This window comes from Cavia porcellus, unplaced genomic scaffold (assembly GCF_034190915.1).
Source record: "Cavia porcellus strain 051 isolate PalLab524CR breed Dunkin Hartley unplaced genomic scaffold, mCavPor4.1 scaffold_13, whole genome shotgun sequence".
Classification (NCBI taxonomy): domain Eukaryota; kingdom Metazoa; phylum Chordata; class Mammalia; order Rodentia; family Caviidae; genus Cavia; species Cavia porcellus.
In genome coordinates this window covers 6,748,444-6,772,294 of record NW_026947496.1, presented here as the reverse complement: position 1 = coordinate 6,772,294, position 23,851 = coordinate 6,748,444, and the positions used below count along the sequence as shown (strand labels likewise).

Here is a 23,851-nt window from a genome sequence, read left to right as displayed (position 1 = left end):
GATCCTCAGGTCTGTTTCTTTGCCAGTACCATGCCATCACAGTAGCTTGGTAGTATAGTTTCAAGTGAGATATTGTGACGCCTCCTGCCTTGCCTTTGTTGCCATGGGTTGCCTTTGCTATTGTAGGTCTCTTCTGTTTCCAAATGAATTCTAGGAATGCTTTCTATAGTTCTGTGAAGTTTGCTAATGGTATTTAGGTCAAGATTGCATTAAATCTGTATAATAGTTTTGGGGGTATGGCCATTTTCACAGTGTTGGTTCTTCCTATCCATGAACAAGGAATGTCTTCTTTGACTTTTTTCAGAGTACTGTAATTTTCAAGGTAGAGATCCTATACTTCCTTTGCTAGATTAATTCTTACATATTTCATTTTTTTAGATGTTATGAAGGATGTAATTTCCCTAATTTCGCTCTCAGTAAGTTTGTTGTTTATGTATAGAACTGCTCTTGATTTTTGAGTGTTCGTTTTGTATCCAGCCATGCAACTGAATTTGATTGTAAAATCTAGAAGTCTTTTTGTGGAGCTTTTGGGGTCTTCTGTGTATACTATCATACATTTCTATGAATCTGTCCATTTCTTGTGTTTTCTTTCTGACAAGCGTAAAGATTTTCAAAGGAGGTATTGATGAACTTCTGAGTTTCTTCAGGATCTGAGGTGGTTTCTCTCTTTTCATTCCTCATTGCATGAATTTGTTTTTTTTTTTTTTCTTTCCTTTTTTTTTGATTAAGGTTGGCTAGGGGATTATCAGTTTCAAAGAACCAGCAACTCTTCAATTTATTAATTCTTTGTATTACTTTTTTAGTCTCAATTGTGTTAATTTCTGCTCTGCTCTTTATAATTTCCTCCCTTGTATTGCCTTTGGTCTGCTTTTTCTAGTTGCTTGAGGTACACCAAGAGATTGTTTATTTGTCTTATTCCATTTTCCTGATGTGAGACTTCACCTCTGTAAGTTTCCCTGAGAACTACTTTCATTTGTCCCACAGTTGCCTGTATTTGCATTTTCATTTGATTATGGATATTGTTTAATTTCTTCTTGAATTTCATCTGTGACCAATTGGTTGTTCAGGAGGGTGCTATTTAATTTCCATATGTTTATGCAGTTTTCATGGTTTCTTTTGTCATTAATTTCCAATTTCATTGCACTTTGGTCAGATGTATGCATGGGATAATTTCACTGCTTTTGCATTTACTTAAGCATATTCTATGAGCGAGTGTTTAGAGAACATCCCATGTGCAGCTGAGATGAATTTATATTCTGATGTTGTTAGTTGAAACACTATTTGTGCACAAGTTTGGTTCAGTTCTGTTATTTCTTTGCTGATTTTTTGTCTTTATGATTTATCTCTTTGTAACAATGGAGTGTTTAGGTCTCTGTTACAATTGTATTATTTGATTTTTCATGACTATTAATATTTGTCATATATATTTGGATATTCCTATGTTTGGTGCATATATATCTATGATTATTGACTCTCCCTCTTGAAGTTTTCCCTAACAAGTGTGTAGTGACCCTCTTTATCTCTTTTGATCATGCTTGGTTTGAAGTTCACATTGTATGCAAACAGAATAGCTGCCCCTGCTTTTTTGTGGGTTCTTGTCACATGGAGTATTGTTTTCCATTCTTTGACTTTTAGTCTATGAATTTCCTTTTGAGCTATACGTGTTCCTTATATACATGTTGTTTGTCTTAAACCATACTACCAGTCTGTTTCTTTTGATTGGTGAATTGAGGCCATTCATACTAATGGTTATAACCGATATGTATTGGCTTATCTTTGTCATGTTACCTTCCTGCTATTGGTTCCCTACTTTTTCCTTCTGTTTAATTGCTTATCTTTCTTGGTGGCTGTTTTTCTTGGAATTGTAGTTATTTTTATTTCTTTCTAGAATGTCTTTTAGTACTCTCTGTAGAGTTGGTTTGATGGTCATGAATTTTCTACAGTTGTATTTTGTCATGGAAGTATCTAATTTCTCCATTAATTTTGAAAGATAGTTTTTCAGGGTATATCAGTCTGGGCTGGAAGTTGTTTTCTTTTAGGACTTGAAATATTTCTCTCCAAAATTCATCTGGAACCAGAAAAGACCTAGAATAGCAAAGGCAATTCTAAGCAGCAAAGGCAAGGCAGGAGGCATCATAATTCCTGACTTGAAGTTATACTACAAAGCAACAGTAGTAAAATCAACATGGTACTTGAATCAAAACAGAGCTAAAGATCAATGGAATAGATTAGAAGATACAACCACAACTACAAACACACTCAACCACCTTATCTTTGGTAAAGGAGCCAAGCAGGTTCACTGGAAGAACAACAGTCTCTTTAATAAATGGTGCTGGAAAAACTGGCTCTCCATTTGCTGAAAACTAAAGCTAGAGCCATGTCTATCACCATGTACTAAATTAAAATCTAAATTGGTCAAAGATCTGAATATTAAAACAGAAACACTAAATCTATTGGAAGACAAATTGGGTAGAAACCTTGAAGACATAGGAGTAGGTAGAGAATTCATGAACAGGACTCAAACCGCACGGGAAATACTTCCCAGAATCAATAACTGGGACCACTTCTTATTAAAAAGTTTCTGCATGTCAAAAGAAATCTCCAGCATAGTGAAAAGAAAACCCACAAACTGGGAAAAGATTTTAGTGAACTCTCTCTCAGACAAGGGACTCTTGTCTAAAACATATAAAGAATTAAAAAAACTCAGACCCCCCAAATTCAAAGATCCAATCCAAAAATGGGCATCTGAGATGAATACGCACTTCTCAGATGAAGAAATACAAATGGCAAATAAATACATGAAAAAATGTTCATCATCATTAGTCATTAGAGAAATGCAAATTAAAACCACACTGAGATACCATCTCACTCCTGAAAGAATGGCCAGGATCAAGAAAACCAACAACAACAAATGCTGGAGAGGCTGTGGGGAAAAAGGAACTCTCCTACACTGTTGGTGGGAGTGTAGACTGGTACAACCTTTGTGGAGGTCAGTCTGTAGATTTCTCAAAAAGCTGGGATTGGAAGTCCCATTTATTCCAGCTCTTCCACTTCTAGGCATATTCCCAGAAGAACTGAAAGCATCATACCACAGTGATATATGTGCACCTATGTTTATAACAGCACAATTTGTAATCGCCAGATCTTGGAAACAATCCAAGTGTCCATCATCTGAGGAATGGATAAAAAAGTTGTGGTATTTCTATACAATGGAGTATTACTCAGCTATAAAGAAGGATCACATTGAGATATTTATCAATAAATGGGCGCAGCTTGAGACCATACTGATAAGTGAAATACATTAATCTCGCATGTGTGAATACCGAATAGTTTCCCTAATGTAAGTAATAATTCAAATATATAAAAATATGTGGTAATCATGATTCCCCAGTATGTGGCCTTGAAGCCTTATAAAGTTTTCACTTATTAATTGGAAAGGCTTTATTCTGGGCTTTTTGATATGGAAATATTTGAAGCTATAGTATATGAAGTTTTATTCAAATATTTCAAGGAAAAAGACAGACACTATGGTAACTACTATTAAGTTGGGTTATTTGGTGGTGAAGCACTAGGTTGCTGAAACAGTCATGCTTTGACCTGTATTGTTATATTGTTATGTCCTCTTATCTCAATCTCTCCCTTATTCATTAAAAAAATTATTTAGTTATTTTTTATGTCTTTTTTGATTAAGGGGAAAAATTTAAAAAATTAGCAGGATATATAATAGTAACTTTTTTTGATTTCCTATTAACTTGTTTTGAAGTCCTGTAATACTCCCACTATCTTGTTTTGACTGATTAGACTCTGTTCCATTCTGTATGTTGATAGTATCAAGTTTGAGGGTATAGGCAACTACTTTGAAGGCAATAAGATTCACTAAGATGCCCATTCTGGTTTGACTGTTGTCTCCTTTGGAAGTCCTGTAATGTTTACAATGCTTAAGTTTTATTGGTCTTGTTCTCTACTGTTTGTTCAACTTTATAATACCTAATGAGATAGACAATTCTTTTTAAGGAAACAAGAGACATTATGGTAACCATTGTTGATAACCTTGTACTCTGTTTTTACATCATCTGCTATATCTATCCTTGGTTTTGACTGACAGCTTTGTTTTGCCATATTTGACTTTATTCTCTCCCCCCAAAAAGTAATAAGAACTAAGGAGTAATAAAACCCAAAATGTGTAAATTTTGTTGTATAAAATAGAGGGGAAAAAAAGTGCTCTAAAGGATACAACTGCAAGTGTGTTTAGGGGTGTTAAATAGCTGACCATATTAATGTTTTTGGTTGGATCATTGAACACAACTGTTTGCAGTCTCACTGTTTGAATGTCCACTTTGTATGCTTTGATACTGTGACTTGAGCAACTATCTCTAAGATGATAATGTGTAATCTATTAACTGGTGATTTCTTACTGTTTTTTTTTTTTTTTTTTTTTTTTTGTAGTTCTGTATTACTTGTACCCTTACACCGCTTTGTTTTGTTTTGTTTTTTCTCGTTTTCCTTTTAAATAAAATTAAAAAAAAAAAAGAAAGAAATATTTCTCTCCAAGCTCCTCTTGCTGGATGGCTTGTGTTGAGAAGTCTGCCATGATTTTGATGAGCTTTCCTTTGTAGAACTGTTTACTCTAACAGCTTTGAATATTCTGCTCTTGTGCTGAATTTCTGGGATCATGATTATTATATGTTTGGGTGTAATTTATTTTGGTTAATTGGAGTTCTATATGCCTTACTTACCTAATGCTTCTTTTTCCATGCTTGGGAAATTTTCTGTTGTTGCTTCTGCAAATAGTGTTTTTATGTGATTAGTATTAACTCCTGCTTTTTTAACTGACACCTGTCCATCTTACATTGCTTTTCTTAATATCACCTGGCAGCTATTGAATTATTTCCTGGTCCTTTGTTATTTTTGAGAGGTTTTTTCCTGTTGTGATTGTTAGCTGCAATCCAGTCTTCAATGTCAGAAAGTCCATCTTCAGTTTTGTTCAAGCAGTTTTGCCAGCTTTCAATGGAATTTTTTAAATTTCCTGGATATATTTTTGAATCTGTTTCATACATTCTAACTTTTTCCTATATATTCATTCAAGGTTTCCATTATATTCCTATGCTCCTGTTTTTTTTTTAATCTGTGTTTTCTTTAGATATGCTCAGCAATTCTTTCATTATGCTTATGTCTTTTTTTTTTTAACCTGAGAGATTATTTCTGATCTGATTTCCTCTAACAGCTTCATAGAGTTGTTTCTTTACTTGGTATCATTTCAGAAATTTCAGATGTGTCACTTCCAATTTCTTGTATGTCTATGTCTTCTGAACTTGTTCTGGGTTGAGATTGCATTTTCCTCCTTCATCTTAACAATTTCTATTTCAAAAATTTCATTTTGTTTTCTGTGATGATCCTTGTCAGTTTTGGTGGTAGGTAGCAACATCACTAGTATCCAGTCCTCGCTTAGAAAGTCTGTTCTGCAGACTTTCTGTGTGTAGGAGATTCTTGCTTTGGGTCTACCCCAAGGTCTTACCTTCCCAAGTAATTGAGAGTGGAATGTTGGTTTCTGTTTGACTTAGTCTCTGGTGTTTTGGTGTAAGGCTGAGGGAGGTTATTATTCCAAAACTTCCTAGTATTATTACAGAAGGGAGAACAAGTAAATATAACAGATGTGACTCCCTAGGTACAGTGCTGCAGTTAGCAATGATGATAGCGTGAGGCACAATTGCAAACAGTGGTAATGATTTTATACTTTAGACCATAGGAGCAGTCTATAGTTATGTAACAGAATCAGTCTTAAATTAGAGATTTGTATGCAAAATTATTTCTCCTTGTTAGAGTGGCTTTAGCTTGTGTTCATCCAGATGAGCCGGTCACCAGGTCTTAGTTGCTTCCTGCACTGGCTGCCCATCCTGTTGTGTAGGGAGTGGGCCAGGCACCTGGGTTTCTCCAGGCCTAGGTTCCCAGGATGGCAGAGAGGTGATGTGCAGGGTTCCTGCTCTCCCGCATGCCTCACTGAGGTTCCTTCAATGGCAGAGAGGCAATGGGCCTGACCATTTCTTAAAAGTCCACAGTAAGAGAGAAGCTCTCAGACTGAAAGTGGCAGAGAGGCCTAACCTGCCCTTTTAGGGTTGAGGAAACTCGGGTCCAGATAAAATGGAATCCAAGGTTGAGCACAGTCTTTGGCTGACAACCCCGGAACTCCTTTACTTTCTGATCAGTTTTAAACCTTATCATCATCAGCAAGCTAATTAATGTACCTGAGCTTCTCATTACAGAAATGATCCAGAAGCAGAACTATTGCATTTTCATCCTTCATCTGGACAATTTGGGATAACAACTCATTCTGTGCCTAGGTTGTGTTTGGGTCTTGATGTTGATAATAGTTCATGTTTATTGGAGCAAATTAGAGTTAGCAGAATTCTTGTACAGGGTATTTATTTGGGGGTATGGATTCTGTTTTGGATCAGTTTAGTTCTATTTTCTGATAATACGATATTAATAATGAAAATAGTTGAATGACAACCAAAGTAAATTTATAAATATGATATACTTGAAAATGTGTTTTTCTTTTTTGAAACTGCTGTCATTTCTGATTGGAAAGGTATGACAGCATATTGTTTTGGTACCAAGGACTTTAGTATGATGTGTAAAATGCGTATCACTCTTAGCAAGCTCGTGCATTGAAGAGCTTTAATAATGGGTTTTATGACATCATGAAAAGCTGCCTTTGCAGCCTTTATGATGATATGAAAGAAATTAATATTATTGTGCTCTATGGTTGCATTGTTTTAGTGAAAAGAAAACTTGGTATGCCTTCTTGGACCTCTTTTTGTCTCTTCTTTTTCTCTTTGTACTGTGGCTGCCTCTCCATGTCCTGCTAGGAGAAGAGGGCTAGAGCACCAGTGTTGTGTTGTCTGAGACCAGGCTCAGTGCTGTTTGTGCCCAGGTAGTCTGAGGAGTGCACCGCACAGGAGCTGCTGTGACCAGTGAGCATCTCCACAGGATCCACCATCCTCCTGCCCAGTCCTGCTAGAAACCTGCTCCAGGTCAGCATATGTACATGCAATGACTACTTCTGGTCCAAGAGCCTACCTAGGAGAAAGGGGTGCTGCACTCACAAACCCCACCAGTAGCTGTACCTAACAGCTTCACTTGAAATAGCTGAAAATTGCAAACAGGTCCTCAGAAGGATGGTAAAGTGTGGTGGTTGGGTCACACACTTAGGTACAAGAGTGGAAGAGCCACAGTAGTGGATGTGCCGGTTGCACTTTCTTCTGACAGGGGTAGGACAGAGGTGGCTGGGGCGCTGTCTGTGTCTGTGTGATGGAGGTGAGTGCTGCTGGCCGCTGGCCATGAGGCAGAGGTCAGGTGGCGGCTCCCTTTCCAGGAGGAACTGTCTCAGTGCTGGGGAGGGAGTCTGGATCCTGACGTGGCTGCTGGTCTTTCGTGTGTATCCCCTGCATGAGTGAGGTGTGCAGACAGCATGGGTCATACTCAGAGGTGTCAGTGCACTTGACTCTGTGTAAGTTAATCTGAATTTTAAGAAAAAAGGAAAAACCAGACCTGAAAACTAGAAGAGCCTGGGAATGGAGTGGTCGTGATTTCCCGAGTGCAGCGCGTCCCTCTGTTTCCAAATGCACCTGCAGTTCTGTGTTCCCTGGCTACAGCAGCCATTTAGTCCAGGCATCAGAGCGAGGTGAACTTAGACCCAGGCTTTCAGCTCCTGTGCACTTCGACATTGATTCGTGTTCTGTGCTGTTAGATTTGGAGTTTCGCTCCACACAGTAGCGTCCCCTCCCTGCTGCCTTTCGCTGGCTCATAGTGAGCAGGCCCTGTGCAGGGCCCGGGTTGTTCTGAATTGCCTGTGGAGCCGTCTTTCGAGGATGCAATGATGGCACCGGCAGTCTCTTTCCAGGCTCCCTGCCAGGGAGAGTGGGAGCCCCAGGGCTGCTCTGACCTCAAGCTGCGAGGCACAAGTGTTCCCTGTAGCCAAGTCACGCAGCTGTCACAGGCGTTGCCACGCTCCTTTCGTGAGCATTGATTGGTTTCAGTTTGGGTGGCATTCTTATTAATGAATATTGAGATTTTGGAAGTTGGATAGTTACTCAAAACCTGCACATGGATGTGATGCCTGGACTTCACCTTGTAAGCAAGCGGGGTCCATCTGTACCTCTAGGGTAGACCTGTTTGCTCTTCACTTTCCCAGTTAAAATTGTCTTCAAGTGAGAAGGTAGTTTTTACCAAAAGGCTGAATTAAAACAAGTGAATTTAATTTGTCATTCATGTGAACTTTCTGACTTTAAACTGCAGTCAGTCTATCAAACTTGGGAATGACAAGGCTCTATGCTAAATGTGTACAGTATTCAGTAGCATTTTTTATTGGTGTAACTCATGGTCTGGTTTACACTCAGATTTTTACTTTAGAAAGGAGCAGGAGTGTTGCGTTTCTTTCCTGTATTTAAATCTTGAAAGCAATTTATCTATGAAATTTGAGTGCCAAACTCTTAGGGATATAAATCATTTTTTACATATGGAAAAAAAAGCCCTGAAGCCCTTTTCTTGTTATTTTCACTACTGGTAATGTTCTGCATTATCAAAAGAATTGAGTTTTCCTACTCAGATTAATCATATTGATTAGTAGGAGATGATATTAATTAAAGCAAAAGTAAAAAAATAATTTTAAAGGTCCTGAGGTAGCACACAGAATGCTGCAGGGTCTGAAGTTGTCTGTACAGTGCACACAGAGGGTTCCTCTCTTGAATATCAATGTGGCAAGAGACATCAGTTTGGGAGTGAACATGCCAAAACATAAAAACGTGGGACTTAGAACTCCTTCTCTTTTTCAACAGAACCTGACTTTGTTAAAGAGTATTCAGGCCTTTCTGTCTGGTTTGTCAATATTGATACAGTTTCTGGTTATCTTTTTTTTTTTCAATACAGTCATCTCTATGTATTCAGAGTATAATTAAATAGATAAAATACTTGAAAAAGAAAACCTGAAGTTCCTTCATGTATTGTTTCAGTTTGACAATAAAAAAGTACATTGTGGGATATTTATAGTATTTTTCAATCTATTTTGGTCAATAGACCAGGAGTGATAACTGATTTAGGGCACAGGGGTTAAAAACAGGAAATGTGGTTTCTAAAGTAGTAAACTCCAGAGTTTCCAGTTTGATTTCTTACAGTGCGACTACAGAGTGTCACATTCAAAACAGCCTTGGGCAGACTGGCCTGACCTCTGTGGCACTGGAAGGCGTGTCCCTCCTGTGGGGACAGGAAGTACTTCATGGAAAAGGTTGCCTTCTTGGTATGGGAGTTGTTTTCTGTAATTGCACTGTTTTCTTCCTCTTCACCTTTTTCAGGCATCTTGTACAGTCAGATGAATAATAAATTTTTAATAAATTTCCTGTGGCCTTTTTTATTTTGCTTAGAATTGTATCATTTTAGTGCAAGGTTCAGTCGGATAGCTATTCGTGTTTTTCCTGGGTCGTCCTCGTTAAGGAGAAGTGTACTAAGGTGCTGTTATCTACAGTAATCAGAGAGTCCAAATTAAAATTTTTAAAAATGAAGAGGTAAAAGTACAGTTTTCTGTGGCCTCTTGAATGACAGTTTGGAAGCATGTGTCAAAACAAAATGGATTGAAAAAAATCTATGTGGATTCAGCAGTTCTACTTAGCAGTTTAAGTTCTACTTTAAGAATGATCTTAAATAAATCATTCTGCTAAAGAAATCTGTGTGCATTGAAGCGTCACTCGCAGTGGTGGAGGACTGGAAGGCAGTGAAACAGCCCAGCAGTAGAATAGTTGAGTAAATCGCAGTCCGTCCAGCCCAGAAGGTACTCCCGCGTCGCCGGATGTTAGGAGGCAGCTGCGCCTGCAGGAACAAGCCGCCCGCGGGAAAGCGAGCGAAAGGCCTTCCGGAGTGGCCGCCCATGGAGGTCTGCTGGAGACAGCCGGCCCGGGAAGGGGGCCCAGCCCCCGGGGCAGTGAGGGAGTGCCAGGCAGCAGTGAGCCACACTCCACACCTAGTGGGAGGGACCCACCGGGCGCCGAGGGAGATGGAAGCAGCAGCACCTCCTGTTCGCTGCCGTGGGAACAGGGAAGTGCTCCACCTAGGAAGGCGGTGTCTCGCAGACTGTAAAATCCAGCGGTAGCATCATTTGGCATACACCCCAAGGACCTGGAAACTTAGGTCACACAAGCTGCCTGTGGATGTGTGTCACAGTGTCAGTGTTGTGGGAAAGGCAGCGCTGGGGAGAGAAAGGGAGCCCGAGGAGGAGGAAACGCAGGGCAGTGAGGGCAAGAGCTGCCGACAGGAAATACTCCTATGGTCCTTCGCTGGTGGGCAGCTCATCACACACTGTGCTCGTCCTGACCTGTGGGAGCAGACACCAGGAGTGAGCCCGAACCCAAGCTGTGGACTTAGGGCAGAGACAAGTCGCTCACAGGTCTGCCCTTGTGGTGGGCGCAGGTGACTGGGCTGTGCGGGAAGGCAGGGACACCTGGGGTAGCTGTCTGCCCTCTGCTCCCCCATAGAAGAACGGCTGTGTTACAATACAGAGTAAAGCGACCAAGTGTTCAGTTGAGAATATGTAGTGTAATCTCAGTTTTCAGGGAGAGAAATGCAGTGCTAGGTAAGAAGAGGAAAGAGTGTATACGAAGCTGTCTGTGGTTACTCCTGGGAAGGACAGAGGAAGAATCTTCTGGACTTTGATTTATCATTATATAAACTTAAACTCCTGTGTTTCTAAATCTTTCTTCCAGGTGGCATTTAATTTTTTAATTTTCAAGATAAAAAACTAAGAACAATCCAAAGTGTTCTGTATTCTGTTCTTCCATGTGAACATTTCTCTGTAGCAGTTTGCCTAGCAGTGTGTCCAAAGTATGATAGTTAAATCTGTCTATATTTTATGTATAAAACATCTCCCCAGTCCTTAAAGAAAACCTGAAACTTAAGTGATTTAACCGGTTTAAAGTCTATCCTGGCACAGCTGCCCCGTACTTTGAGAAGCCCCTGTGTCCAGGGTTGCTCCTAACTCTAACCCTAACCTTAACCTTCACAGGCAGCAGGGAGGTGCCAGCCTGCTCTGCACCCGCATGGTCCTGTGCTGCTGAGGGGCAGCAGCGGGCTGCCCCTCTGCTACCCGGCAGGTGTCACGTGTACCAAGTGTGTCATCTGGGCGTGTCCCCACTGACACATGTGCACTTGTGTTTGGTCACTGGCACAGCCGCAGCACTTGGAGTAGTTTCTAATGCAGAATCGTGAGATTTTTAGTAGTGTGCTATTCCAAAATCAAGGGACCTTCCCATTCGATTCGAAGAAGAGACTGACAGTTACACCAAGTAGGAGGGTTGCTTTTCCATCTCGATTATGAAAACAGGCTCTTTTTGCTGGAGTGAGAGTGGCACCGGCTGACTTACAGGAAGCCCACTGTGCGGGGCAGCCTGCAGTCCCCGTGCTGTGTTTACTCCACAGGGAATTTCCACCTGAGGCCGTGAGGCTGATTGCTAAGTGGTAGTCTGGGTTGACAGTGTAGGTGGGGACACTTCTGTGGTCAGATATCATGACACATTCTAATTTAGTATTCAGAGAGTAAAGAGGACACATACTGCAAGTGCTTAGAAGCTATTTCTCAGTCCATCACCTAAATAGCATGGAAAGTTCTGGGTGTTCATCTGAGGGTAACCTTTTAAAAACATGACTTAATTACTGCATCGTAACAGTGCAGCACTTCTCTGTGGCCTTAAGAAGCCAGTGGGTTTGCCTTATTTTTCTCTGGGTGCACCTTTCGCGTTTCTTTATTCAGACAGGGTCTCACTCCATAGTTCAGGCTGGCCTCGAACTATAGCAGTCCTGCCTCAGCCTCCACAGTGCTAAGGTTAGAGACATAGGCTATGTCGCTCACCCACACTTTGCATGCTGGTGAGTCCTTCCTAGTAGTCGTGTGTGTAACATGTGGTGCTTTTGACCCATTCTGTCAGAGTGCAAGTTGTAGCCCGGGGTGTCACTACACTTACTACATGCTCACTGTTCTCTCCATGGGCCCTAGCCCGAGCACCCACACACCATGGGCATTCAGTGGACACATGAATGGTTTATTGTTTGAAAAATGCTCTCAAGGACATAGCTAGAAAAATAATGTATTTTGGAAGGCAACTAGATTAAGCCTCCATGATGCTGTATTCTCTACATCCTCTTACTCAACTGGTATCTTTAAAATTGACCCCGATGCTTACCTACAAAAGGACTTTGTTGTCCTCCACCCATGAGAAGTAAGCGATGCTGCATCACATGCCATTCCTTAGGCTTCTGATGAGGACCCCAGTGTCATGTGTGGACTGACCCTCTACAGTTTTGCCCCAGTGTACTTGTTCATCCATCACTCACTGAGCAGTTTCCTGCAGTGGCTCAGTCTAAGAGTTTTAGTAGTGAGCAGGACAGACCTGGTCTTTGCTTCCTTTTATTCATTCATCCATGAATATTTTCTGAGCTTCTGCCTGCTGACCTGCTTCTGCCTACTGAAAAACTAGGCAAAACTGTACAGGGTCATCCGCACATGACACTGGGGTCCTCATCAGAGGCCCATGCAGCAAATCCAAGGGCTACATAGGCAAGGAGGATGCTGGGCATCTGTGGAACTAGAGTCCAGTAGAGGAGGGGGTGGAGCCCGCTGGGCGTGAAGCTGCTGCTATGGAGACAGGGACGTGGCACTGGGGAACAGGCAAGATGGCATGAGGGTGGCCTCAGCACCTTGAGCATGTGTGCTGCCTGCTGCCCAGCTGGGTCCTATCACTTCCCCACAGCACTGTGTGGCCTCTGCTTTACTGAAGAAAACCGTGCATCAGGCCAGTGCAGACACCTGTGCCATGTGCTCATTGGTAAGTGTCCTGCCTCTGAGGTCATGGCTCAGTGCCGCCTGCATCCCCTAGTGCTCTGCCAAGGATGTCACTGTCACCTCAGGAGCATGTGGCAGTTACGTCTCTTGTCAGAGCCCAAGGGAGGGAAAGGGACAATCTGCTGCAGTTCCAGCTCCCAGAACTCCATGAACTGCCAGGGCCAGGAGAGAACTGTCCATGTGGCATCTTCCTCCCCATGATAGCATGCCGTGGTCACACGTGACCATTGTCCTGTGTCTCATGTGCAGATTTGAAGCTTAGCAATTCCCAGGCCACCAAAGGGATGTCACCAGTGCGTGACAGAAGGGGGCTGCACTGAGCACACGTAGACTGTAAGCGTCCCAGTGGGAGACTGTGTCGTTTTTCTGCTCATGGTGCCTTTAGCGAACTGTTCATACTTCTCCTAGGAAAACAGCACTGGACACGCTGTTCCTTTCCACTGAGCTCCAAGCTCTTGGGTGCAGTCGTCGCTGTTTTTCACGCTCATTGGGTATGACTTGGCAGTGCCCAGGTGTGGCAGATCCACAGATAGTGAAGAAAGTGGGATGAGAGTGCGTTGGCAGTATCTTTGTTAGGAAGGACATTGGAGTCTCTACACTTCCTGGAGCTGGACATCATTGGAAAGGTGACTCAAGTGATCAGAGGTCCCAAAATCAGCTTGTAGATGAGCAAATGTTGAAAGTCCATGGGTCTCTTCAGTCACCTCAGCAGACAAAAAGTAGCTCTGCTCATTAAAGTTCGTCATATGGGGGTAAATGCAGCAGCTGGGGACTACTGACCCCAGCCAGTTACCACATTGCAACCCCCCTGCCATCATCCCAGACCACCACCCACAGCCGCCTTCCAGTACCGCCCAGGTGCCCAACAGAGAGGCTGTGATGGCGCGGTACGCATCTTCCCCACGTCTGGTCAGCGTGTAACATCAGCTGAGCTAAATCAGTGTGGTGCTGAGCGAGGATGGCTTGCCTGAGGACTGATGCCAGCGCAAAAGGAGACCTAGAGAGGAAGAAGTGTTGGTGTTGGTTCTCCTGTTGCCTTGGGTTCTCCTGGAGGAGCTTGTCAGCTTCTTTCCTGCTATGTACTTGGCTGTTCTCGTCATCAGCAGAGCTTGGGACTTGTTGTCGCTGAGAGTGGCTGTGGTTCACTTTGGGGGAGCTCTGGTCCTTCTTTGAGCATTGCTTCCTGGCGCTGGGGGTAAGATGTGTGCTATTCAGACTCTAGGAGAAGCTTGTCATGCTGGCTTCCTGATGTGGACTCTGTTGTTATCATTGGAGGAGCTCGGGACCTCATTGTCACTGAGGATGGCTGTGGTAATTTTGAGGGGGAGCCCTGGTCCTTAATTTGAGCATTGTGGCTTGGCTCCAGGGCAGAGCCCTCCGCCTGCTGGCCTACAGATCCTTCACCCCACTGGCACCAACGTTCTAGCTTCGACTGCTGAGCCTTCCCAGTGCAGATCCATGAAATGGACTCACATGAGTCATTGTCATGGGCTCTAGGCCTCCAGCTGGGGACTGGGGCGGGGGGGGGGGATTGTCATGGGCTGTAGGTCTTCAGATGGACTCATGCAGGACATTGCTATGGGATCCAGACCCTCAGCTGGATTTTTAGGTCTTAGTGTGTGGACACATTTCCTGCACTTTCTTTATATTTGATTTTTGGAATGACTATCATAAACAATACTATAAATTATGTGTCCTGTATTGCCTTTCCCCTGTCACCCCTGACTACAACAGCATCCGTCTGTCTGTCTTCATCCACCTGTCTTCCCCCAACCAGTCACTGAAGGGAGGAGACTGCTGCTGTCAACACCTGTGTGAGGCCACAGGGAAGACCCAACCCCTTCCCCAGGCCCCAGTCTGGTCCCTTCAAGTCTCAATGCTTGGCTGTGTATGATTTGCCTTGGCTCCTCATGCACCCCTCCCTTAGGGTCTTGGCTCTGGGAGCCACCCCACCTTGGGTACCGAAATGTAGGGATACTCAGGTCCTCTCCCTGGTCTAGTATGGGCTCTGCATGGAGCCTTGGCGGACATGAGGATACCGTGCACTCCACACCTCTGAGCAGGCAGTGGTCTACCCATGCTCTGCATGAACACAGATGTTTCTGAGAACTTTTAATCTGTGTGATTAAACCTGTGGCCGCAGAGCCTGTGGTGACACAGCCCAAGTGTGTTGTGAAGCCCCAAGCTTGCTGGCTGGTGCTATTGGCCAAGTGCCCACCAGGGCTGGGCCTCAGATGCATTTACCTGAAAGAGTAGACATCTTCTCACTGTCAGATTTGCAGCCTTATATTCCAGAAAACTGCTGGGGCCATTAACACCATACTGGAGATCTGGCAGCACAGCCTCACAGCACCGTCTGCAGGTCTCTGGGAGGTGAGTGCCCTGGGCAGCTGCTGCTCCCGGGCTGCAGCCGAGTGGAGGGGCAGAGGATGAGATTCTGGGCTGGGAAGACCAAGGGGAGCTCTGCCATTCCCTAGGCTCTGCCCTGTCCCTGCCCTACCCCAGTTCCGTTCCCCAGCCAGTTACGAATGTCACAAAATAAAGACTATAGCTATGTGTTTCACAAATTATTTTAAATCAGAGTACAAAGGATTTTTAGTAAAAACCTCTTCACACAGCCACCTCATACATAGGTGCTGCATAAAAGCACTCTTAAGTTGTGGTCCAGCTTTAAACTACGCTCCCAGGTCTTCCTCCTGCTAGCTGTCTCCATGTTCCTCTGGAAGACCTAGGGTGCACCTGGCCGACTCTGGGGTGAACCCTCGGAGGCTCCGATCGAGCTTGGCTTTGTCTGTTACAGGGTGTTTTATCTGAGCAGTGCTTCGTCTAATGGCCAGGAAATGGTTTCCTACAAGGGTCAGCATAGGAGTTGAGAGCAGGATATCACTGAGCACATGACCTCAGCTTGCTGGAGTCCAAGTTTTTGGCTTTTTAGTCACTGCTGTGCCCCATTTTTCTTTTACATTGAAGAATTTTTAAAATACAAAAAGCCCCTTCCGTTTCCAGGCATCATTGCTAGGACACTGAAAGAAGCCAACGCCTCTGACGTTTGTCCTTAAGCACTGGCAGGACCTGGTTCTTACCAAGGATGGAGACTGCTGACTGTGTCACTGCAGTTCTGGAGAGTGTCCTGGGCCGGACACGGTGTACGCACATTAGGAGCGTGGGTATGTCGAGAGATACACATGAGGAGCAGGACACTGCGATGGGAGCCGAGTGTGCAGGACCAGGCAGTCAGCGTCCCTGTGCCACTCCACTGCCCGAGCTTGTTTATTTTGCTTTGCCTGCATAGGCTCCTCGTTCTTGGTCCTGCTTCCCACGTGTGGCTTCTTCCTCTGCCATGTACTCTTACTCAGAAAGAATCAGTTTCTTTTTAATTCCTTGTCTATCAGCTTAGCATCAACATCAGCACAAGATTAGCTACACTGGAACTGTCTTCTCCGGAGAAAATGTGTGTGTGCTGGGTATGTGAAGCCTCAGAACAAACCCAGTGGCTGAATTTGTGCACCCAGTGTGTGACAGAGTCACTGGCCCATCGTATATTTAGCGCCTGCAGTGCCAGTTCCAAATGTCATCAGTTGCAGTGGTGGCCTTGGCCTTGGTTTCAGCTTTCCTGGGTCACTGGAAGCACGGACGTTTTGGAGAGAAGACTATGCCAACCGCCAAGCTCCGCTGACTGTGCAGTTGACTCTAGAGGACGTTCCTGAGTGTCCCAGTCCCAGCGAGAGTCTCGTTATGGAGTCATAAGAAAGGCACAGTGTGCTCTGACGCTTTGGGTGGCATGTGGTGTGGGACACTCTGGGAGGCCTTCGAGCTCCGGCGGGGGCTCTTTCCTTGCTGTAGCCCGTGAGAGCACAGGAGATAGGGTGTGAGCCCTTCTTACCCAGGGTCCTTCTCCTCAGAGCCTGCACCCAAGAGCCTTGTGGGTGCTGGGATGGGGGACGATCAGTGTCCATTAATCCTGAGCCTCAAAGCTGAAACCGTCTATTTTGTAGTTTTAAACGTGCTTTATAGAATCAGATCCAGTGTGGTTTTGTAAGACATTTTTCCCCAGAAGGAATCCTCAAGGTAAAACAGTCAAAATAATTTGACTTGTGTCTTTGGAAGCACTAGGAGATGCCGTGGTGGATATTCAACACGTTTGTAGCATGTTTCACCTATCCACCTTCTCTTCTGTGCTGCTGAGAACTGAACCTAGAACTTTTGAAGTACATTTCCAGCACTGTTGATCTGGTTGCTTATTTTGAGATGGGGTTCATTAAGTTGCCCAGGCTAATCCCCACTTGCGGTCCTCCTGCCACAGCTTCCCAGAGTGCTGGGGTTCCAGGTGCACATCTGCACACCTGGCTAAAATTCACCTTTGTTAAGTGTTGTCCTGTTCTCTAGTTTCTGTTGTTTGCATATGTGTGAAGAAATGGGCGGTCTTATCAAAATTTTAACTTTGAGGCCAACTGACGCAAAGTTAGTGGAGTGCATACAGCAATAGAGATGAAACACAGTGAAAGAAAACTCTGAGTGTACCCTTTTTAAAACCTGTATGAAAATAGTGCTTTCACCGTCTGGCTTTCAGGAAGCAGGCAGTGGCGGCGTTTACTTTCTGTTTCTCCCCAGCGCCCTGAGTGGCGGCGGCAGGTGCTGGCACTCACCAGCCTGTGCCCCTGCTCAGTGCCTCTCCTCTTCCCCACCCTGATTCAGGTGTCAGGAACTACTTGAAAGAAGCGCTGGTGAACATAATTGCGGTCCACGCGGAGGTAAGCTGGCTCTCCTGTCCTCCTGTGGGGGGCCAGGGGCAGCGGGTGATTTCCCGCTTTCTAGTGTATCTTGGGTGTGCAGAAAACACAAGTCAGCTGTGTACAGGGTTTGATTGTTTCCTAAAATGGTGTTTCCTCTGATAATGAAAACTAAATTGAGTAAATGTGACAGGCAAAGAGCAAACAGGATGGAAGTTGTTTCCCATCCCTTAGTTTGAAAAGTGTGTCATCCTCTTGTCAGGCAGAACACAGACTTCTCAGGCCCTGCTTACAGCTCTGCCAGTGGTTTGGGGTGCTGGGGCTCACACTGATGGGAAGCCAGATCAAATGTGTGAGAGAGAATGGTTCCAGCTAAGATCTCCTCCCCACACACAGCCAGGGAGGTGTTGCTAGGTTACCACTGCTTCCCCTTCCAGCAGCCTCTGAGGCCAGCAGGGAAACGGGAAAGAGGAAAGCTTGCCGAGGCCCCCACAGAAGAGCAGAGTACAGGAGTGCAGTGCTGCCTGGTTCCTGAACTGGGTCACATCGGAAGCACCTTGAGCAGAAACAGGATAGTATGCTGCAGTTTTCATTTCTTAGTAAACCGGAAATACCGAGGTCCCCGTGAAAACACGGGCCTTACGTCATTCAGCACAAGCAGGTGTTCATCGTGGAGCTCCTCTTCTAATGAGCAGCAGTGCTCAGTTGTGGTTTATGGACAGAATAAAAGCCCTCCTGCTGTGTGGGCTTCCTTTAACATCAGCACACCGGGAGCCTGCCAGTGGGGCATTTCTGGGGCAGCAGCCGCGTGGGTGGCAGCCCGAGCAACCTGCTGGCTTTTGAGGAGGCCACGTTCATCAGCATCCGTAGTCAGTGACAGTGACATCATTTGTAAATATCAGGGCTTTAGCCCCTGAGCTTTAGCCAAGTGACAGAAAGCAAAATTGCGTCTATATTATTCACTGTTGGTCACACATGAGCCTCATGACCGAAAATCTTCTTAAGTGCTCAAATTATGTTGAGTCGACCCAACAGAATTAATATGTAAAAGAAAGGAAAAATTATAAAGAAAACATAACTCGAGCCCAGGGGTTTAGCTCAGCGGCCTAAGGGTTGAGGTCATGAGTTCGATCCCTGGTACCCCCCCAAAAAAGAAAAAACATGACTATAAATCAGGAAAGTAAAATATTTCACTAAATTTCCAAATCTAGTAACTCAGTTTGAAAGTGGCAAACTTTAAACTTCAGTAATACTGTGTTTAAATGAAAAGAAATAGAGTGTTTAGCGCAGCATGTAATAACACCAGTCACAAAGCAAACTAATGGGCCTCGTGTGCAGGGTGTGTGTCGCAGTGTAGGGAGTCAGGCCCGGTGGCTGTGTGCACACCTTTGTTTGGGAGGATATTTTAAAAGACAGATTGTGGTGTGCTGCTCTAGCTGGGCATAAACCGTTGACTTAGACTGTCCTCCTGCCTCAACCTCCCAAGGAGCTGGAATGGCAGCTGCATACCACTGTACCCAGCTCAGGATTTTTTTAAATTATTGCAGAATATTTATCTTCAAAACAGTTTTTAGTTTGTCCACATCAACAACACCCTTCAAAGTCATACTTGTGTTTGATCAACACCATGGTTTTAAAGGGAATTATTTTGTCATTGATCTGTTAATACAGTTGAAGTACAAGACTCATTAGTAACATGGGTCTTTTAAAATACTACTTAGCAAAGGTACAGATTTCTCTTGTTCCTCCTTGTGTTCTTTTGTTTCCAACACGTTCCAGCTGGACAGCTCCCCCAGTGCCATGGTCCTGGCCCATTTGCCCCACAGGTGTTCACCATTTCCAAAGCGCTGGTGCCGCGTGTGCTGGCCAGAGTGGTGGAGGCGGTGTCCGAGGAGCTGAGCCGGCTAATGCAGTGTGTGTCTTCCTTCAGCAGGCACGGAGCCTTGCAGGTACTGGCGTCACCGGGCGGGGTGAAGGCCCACCGGCCCTGCTGTGCATGATGGTGTCTTGAGGCACTCACGACTTGGGTACATGGACTTGCGCCACTGCGCCGCCCCCTCCCCCCCACAGGGCACAGCCCTTTCTTCTGTCTTCAGTGCAGAGGAGGCCTTCAGGCCTTGGACACTGCCTGAATGCAGATTCTTTTCGTCTCTGTGACTGTCCTTATTTTGCAGTTGTCTTCACTGCCTTATGCCTAACAGGAAAATGCTATCGCCTGATTCTGGGAAACAAATCATCCAAAGCCGCGCATGTAGGATTCTAGGAGGCCATCTTTATGTGCAAACTCTGGGCTTATGCTTCAGCTGGTGGAGTTTCACAGCCACAACACTAGAACCGCCAGGTGCCGAGATCCTGGCAGGGTATAGCCTGGGCTCTGCTGCATGACCTGCTGCCCAGGAACGTGGCTGGGGTAGGCAGCTTGGGTCCGATCTCCTCCCAGACACAGAGCAGGGAGCTGTGCTTCCACTGGCAGCTGAGGAAGCACATGCCTCCGCAAATAACACGTACTACTGAGTAAGGTCTAAGACTAAAAGTTTTAGTTAAAACAACCTGACTCACTGTCAGCACCCAGATTCCGGAGCAAATGGCACTGGCTGACCTCCCCGCTGCTTGTGGATCTGATCCTGAGAGCCCCAGGGAGCCTGGAGCTCCTCCACAGCACCTGGTCTTCCAGCTTAAGAAGTAGGCTTCAGGCTGCTGTGGCTACAGGAGAGTGTGGGACTGGCGACGATGCTCACCGTCTGCATGCAGTTAGCCTCTGACACATGTCTTGTACACCCATCCTGCCCACCCAGCCCAGCCAGGGCTAGAGCAGCTGGAGAGAGACTGGAACTGTGGCCCAGGAGCCAAGCATACCAGTCAGTGCCCGTAATTCATTTGCATGCTAGAATGTAAGTCAGCGCTCTCTGGAGGTGTATCAGAATCTGGTGCTGCAGCCAGCGCAGCTCTCGGGGTTCCTGGGATGAAGGACCTCGAGAGGATGAGAAAACAGAGACAAAAGCTCAGATCAGATGGACTCCGCTCTCCTGATGGGAGGAAAGGAGCTGCCTCCTCACCGTAGAGCTTTATGCATACATTTAGCAACTTAATGTAATCTGCATGTATGGAAAACCATGGGACTGACTTTGGGGTCTGGAGTGAAGAGTTTTCTGCAGCTTGCCCTGGGTGGTCCTGGCTGGCTCCTTCAGGTGTGGTCAATGACCAGCTTCAGTGACTGCATATAATCTGAAATCTTCACAGCATAACTCACAACATCTAGGGTTCAAATTTAAAATTAACTGAAATTTAATCAAAATAGACAAGGAAAATACAACCTGTTAGTAATACAAAGTATAATCAATTGAGACTAACCTGAAGATAACTCAGTCATTGGTATTTGCAAAGTACCCAGTGATGTAAAGGAAAATGCACTTATAATGAATCAGTAGTGGTGAAATCTTAGTGGAGAAATAAGATGCCCTAAAGGAGGAACTGAGTAGCAACTCTGGGATGAAAATGCATGGGTACAAGTGAACTTGTTAAAAATCAACCAGATGGGAGTAACTGCAGAACAGAGAGGAGAGCGAAAAGGAATCATTTGACTTGTAGATCAATAGAAATTACCCAGTGTGAAGAACAGAAAGAACAATGTGAAAAAATAAACAACTCTAGGGTCTCTGGGACCGTGGCAACAGGACTGGCGTGGGAAATGAGATTTCTGGAAGGCTGGAGGTGGTGTCCAGAGCAGGAGAGGGCACGCTGCTACAGGTGCACACTGTTAGACCGCGGGTCTCGCTGCAGTGGGGCTGTACGGGGCACTGGGTGCTGGGCTTGCTGGGGAGGTAGAGCCATGTGACTGTAGGGAAGGTGCTTGCAGTGTTTTAAACACTAGATGTCCACGCAGCCCACAGCCCAGTCTTCCCAGCCCTCCTGACACTAAAGCTGAAGACATGCAGGGGTGCTTCTGCAGGAAGCTCCCAGACCCTACGTCGGAAGCTGCTGGTCAGCGGGGTAAACAGGAATGCACCACACTGCATCAAAGCAGAAGAACTGCGGGTGACAGTCGCGTGAGGGAAGGAAGCCTGTAAGAAAACTTGCACCCCTACAGCGTACTGTGTGGGCTAATTTACAGGAAAGTTCTAGAACAAGTAAGGAACCTGTGAAGGAAATGGCCCACCGCGGCTCCTCTGGTGTGCGGGAGCTGCCGGGTAGCAGGCAGCACGGCACATGACAGACGGGGGCCTAGGGCGGTGAGCAAGTAGGGTAGTGCAGATGCCGCGTGCGTTCAGGACGAGGCTGACAGTCTTTCAGGCTCAACACACTTGAAACTTTTCAGAGTTAAGTAATGGAGAAAAGCAGCATAGAGAACACCTGATGATTTGGTCAGGAGATTTGTTAGAAGGTCTGCATTTCTGCTTGCCATGGTTTTCACTGAAAGTGTGGTCTTGTGGCAGCCCCTGCTGCACAAGTAGGTGTTGAGGGGTCAGGATTGCTGTCATGGTCCCGTCACAGAGAGCAGTGAAGAAGGGCAATCAGGGAGCTGCCAGAGCTGCGCAGGCTGCAACATGTCCAGGAGACACAGACTCGTCTGTCTCTAGGATCCAGGGCACTCCTCGGACTGAGCAGGTGGTTCGGTTTTTGAAAAGCTGTCGCATCACGAGGTAGAACTCTGCCTTTGCCATGTGGCGCATGTGCAAGGCCGGCGTTCCCCGCTTAGGGGCATGTCCTCACAAGGAGTGCAGGCTCCCCTTGGAAAGTCACAGAGGTGCCCTTTGCAGAGCCGTTCTCAGCAAGGGAGCGTAGTCAGCGTGAGCTGATCTGTCAGGACTGGTCCAGGTTAGACAAGTGACTAGAGCTTGTGTAATTGGCATAAGGGAAGGGTGAGTTAAACACCCTCCCTGCTCCCTGACCGAAGTCCCTGTCTGATGGTCTGCTGTCCCCTAAAGTCCTCACCTGGAAGTAGTGCAGTGTCCTCCATGTGGTTTTGTCTGCACCAGAACAGCACAGTGGAGACAGAACTGGGCACATGTGCTTGTAGTGGTCATCGCTTCAGGCTGCCTTCAGGAGAGCGCTGTGGAGCAAAGCCAGGCAGCTGTTCTCCCAGCGGAGGAGGTCAGTGGGCTGGATGAGCACTACCCCACTTAGCCGGGCTGCTCCCAGGGTCCCTGATGCGCCACCCTCCGGCCGTTTCACTGTCCTGAGGATGGGCTTTTCTCCTGGAAAGTTGCCTCTCTGATTGTCTGTCCTGGAAACCGCATGCCAGAGAGTCACATGAGTGTGGCCTGCTGTGACAGGCTTCCTCAGCTTAGCCTGACGTTTCCAGGTCAGCCCATGTGTGTGGTGTAACTGTGCTTCATCCCTTTTTACGGATGAGTAATATTCCAGTATGTGACTATGTTGTATCTGATGTTCTGTCAGATAACGGGTATTAGAGCTTTCCCCTTCTTAGCTGATAGAAAAGGTGTTCTTGTGAAGAATATTTGTGGGCATGCTTGCACATGACATGTTTTACTTCTCTTGGGTTTGTATCTAGAAGAATTACTAGGACATGGGTGTTGTGTGTTTAATCTGAAGAAATGCTGAGTGCTTTTCCAAAGTGGCCACACCATCCCAGTCTCAGCAGCAGTTTGCAAGGCCTTCTCTGCTCCTTTCCAGCACTGGCTGTGGACGGCTCTTTCCCTGGAGGTAGCTCACACAGAGGGTGTGACACAGTACCCACTCCATGCCTCACCTTCCCTTGCTGATGCTGTCTGTCCACTGGGGCACACAGGTGTTTAATTTTGCTGAAATCCAGCTTATTATTTCCTTTTGTTGCTTGTACTTTGAGTGTTATTCCAAATGCTTATCGAGACCAAGGTCATAAGGATTTGTTGGTCGTTGGTCACAGCACTGGCCTTTGCGCCCAGAGCTTTCACACTGACTACAGGCAAGCCCACTTTTGTTGTTTTGAGACCGTCTCACAGCATCACTAATTGCCCGGGCTGGACTCAACCTTGCAGGCCTCCTGCCTCAGCCTCCCCACTGATGAGATTACAGATGTGTCTCCCACACTTACTTGTAGTTTTATCTCACTTACGTGTAAGACTAGGCCTGTTTCGAGAAAATTTGTGTGTTAAGGACGCTGGCAGCTTCATTCTTTGGCATCTGAATGTGCGGTTGCTGAAGGGAGCCCTCTCCCCAGCGGGAGGCCTGGGCACTGCAGTGTGTGCTTCGGGGCTCCCACTCTGTCCCGCGGCTCTGTAAGTCTGCTTCACGGCTTTGC

At 45.6% G+C, this 23,851-nt stretch overlaps 1 protein-coding gene across 4 annotated transcripts in view; it reads left to right on the top strand.

Moving 5' to 3' along the window:
• Positions 1-23,851, top strand: part of Exoc2 (exocyst complex component 2) — a 143,159-nt gene that overhangs the window by 113,793 nt on the left and 5,515 nt on the right. For 3 of the 4 annotated variants that reach the window (XM_003463219.5, XM_063259784.1, XM_063259785.1), the window contains exons 24-25: positions 17,576-17,631; positions 19,437-19,559. In XM_003463219.5, coding sequence (XP_003463267.1) covers positions 17,576-17,631; positions 19,437-19,559 — 179 coding nt within the window. Of the gene's footprint in view, positions 1-17,575; positions 17,632-19,389; positions 19,560-23,851 lie in introns of all 4 variants that reach the window. The other variant, XR_001199723.3, reaches the window with a different exon arrangement.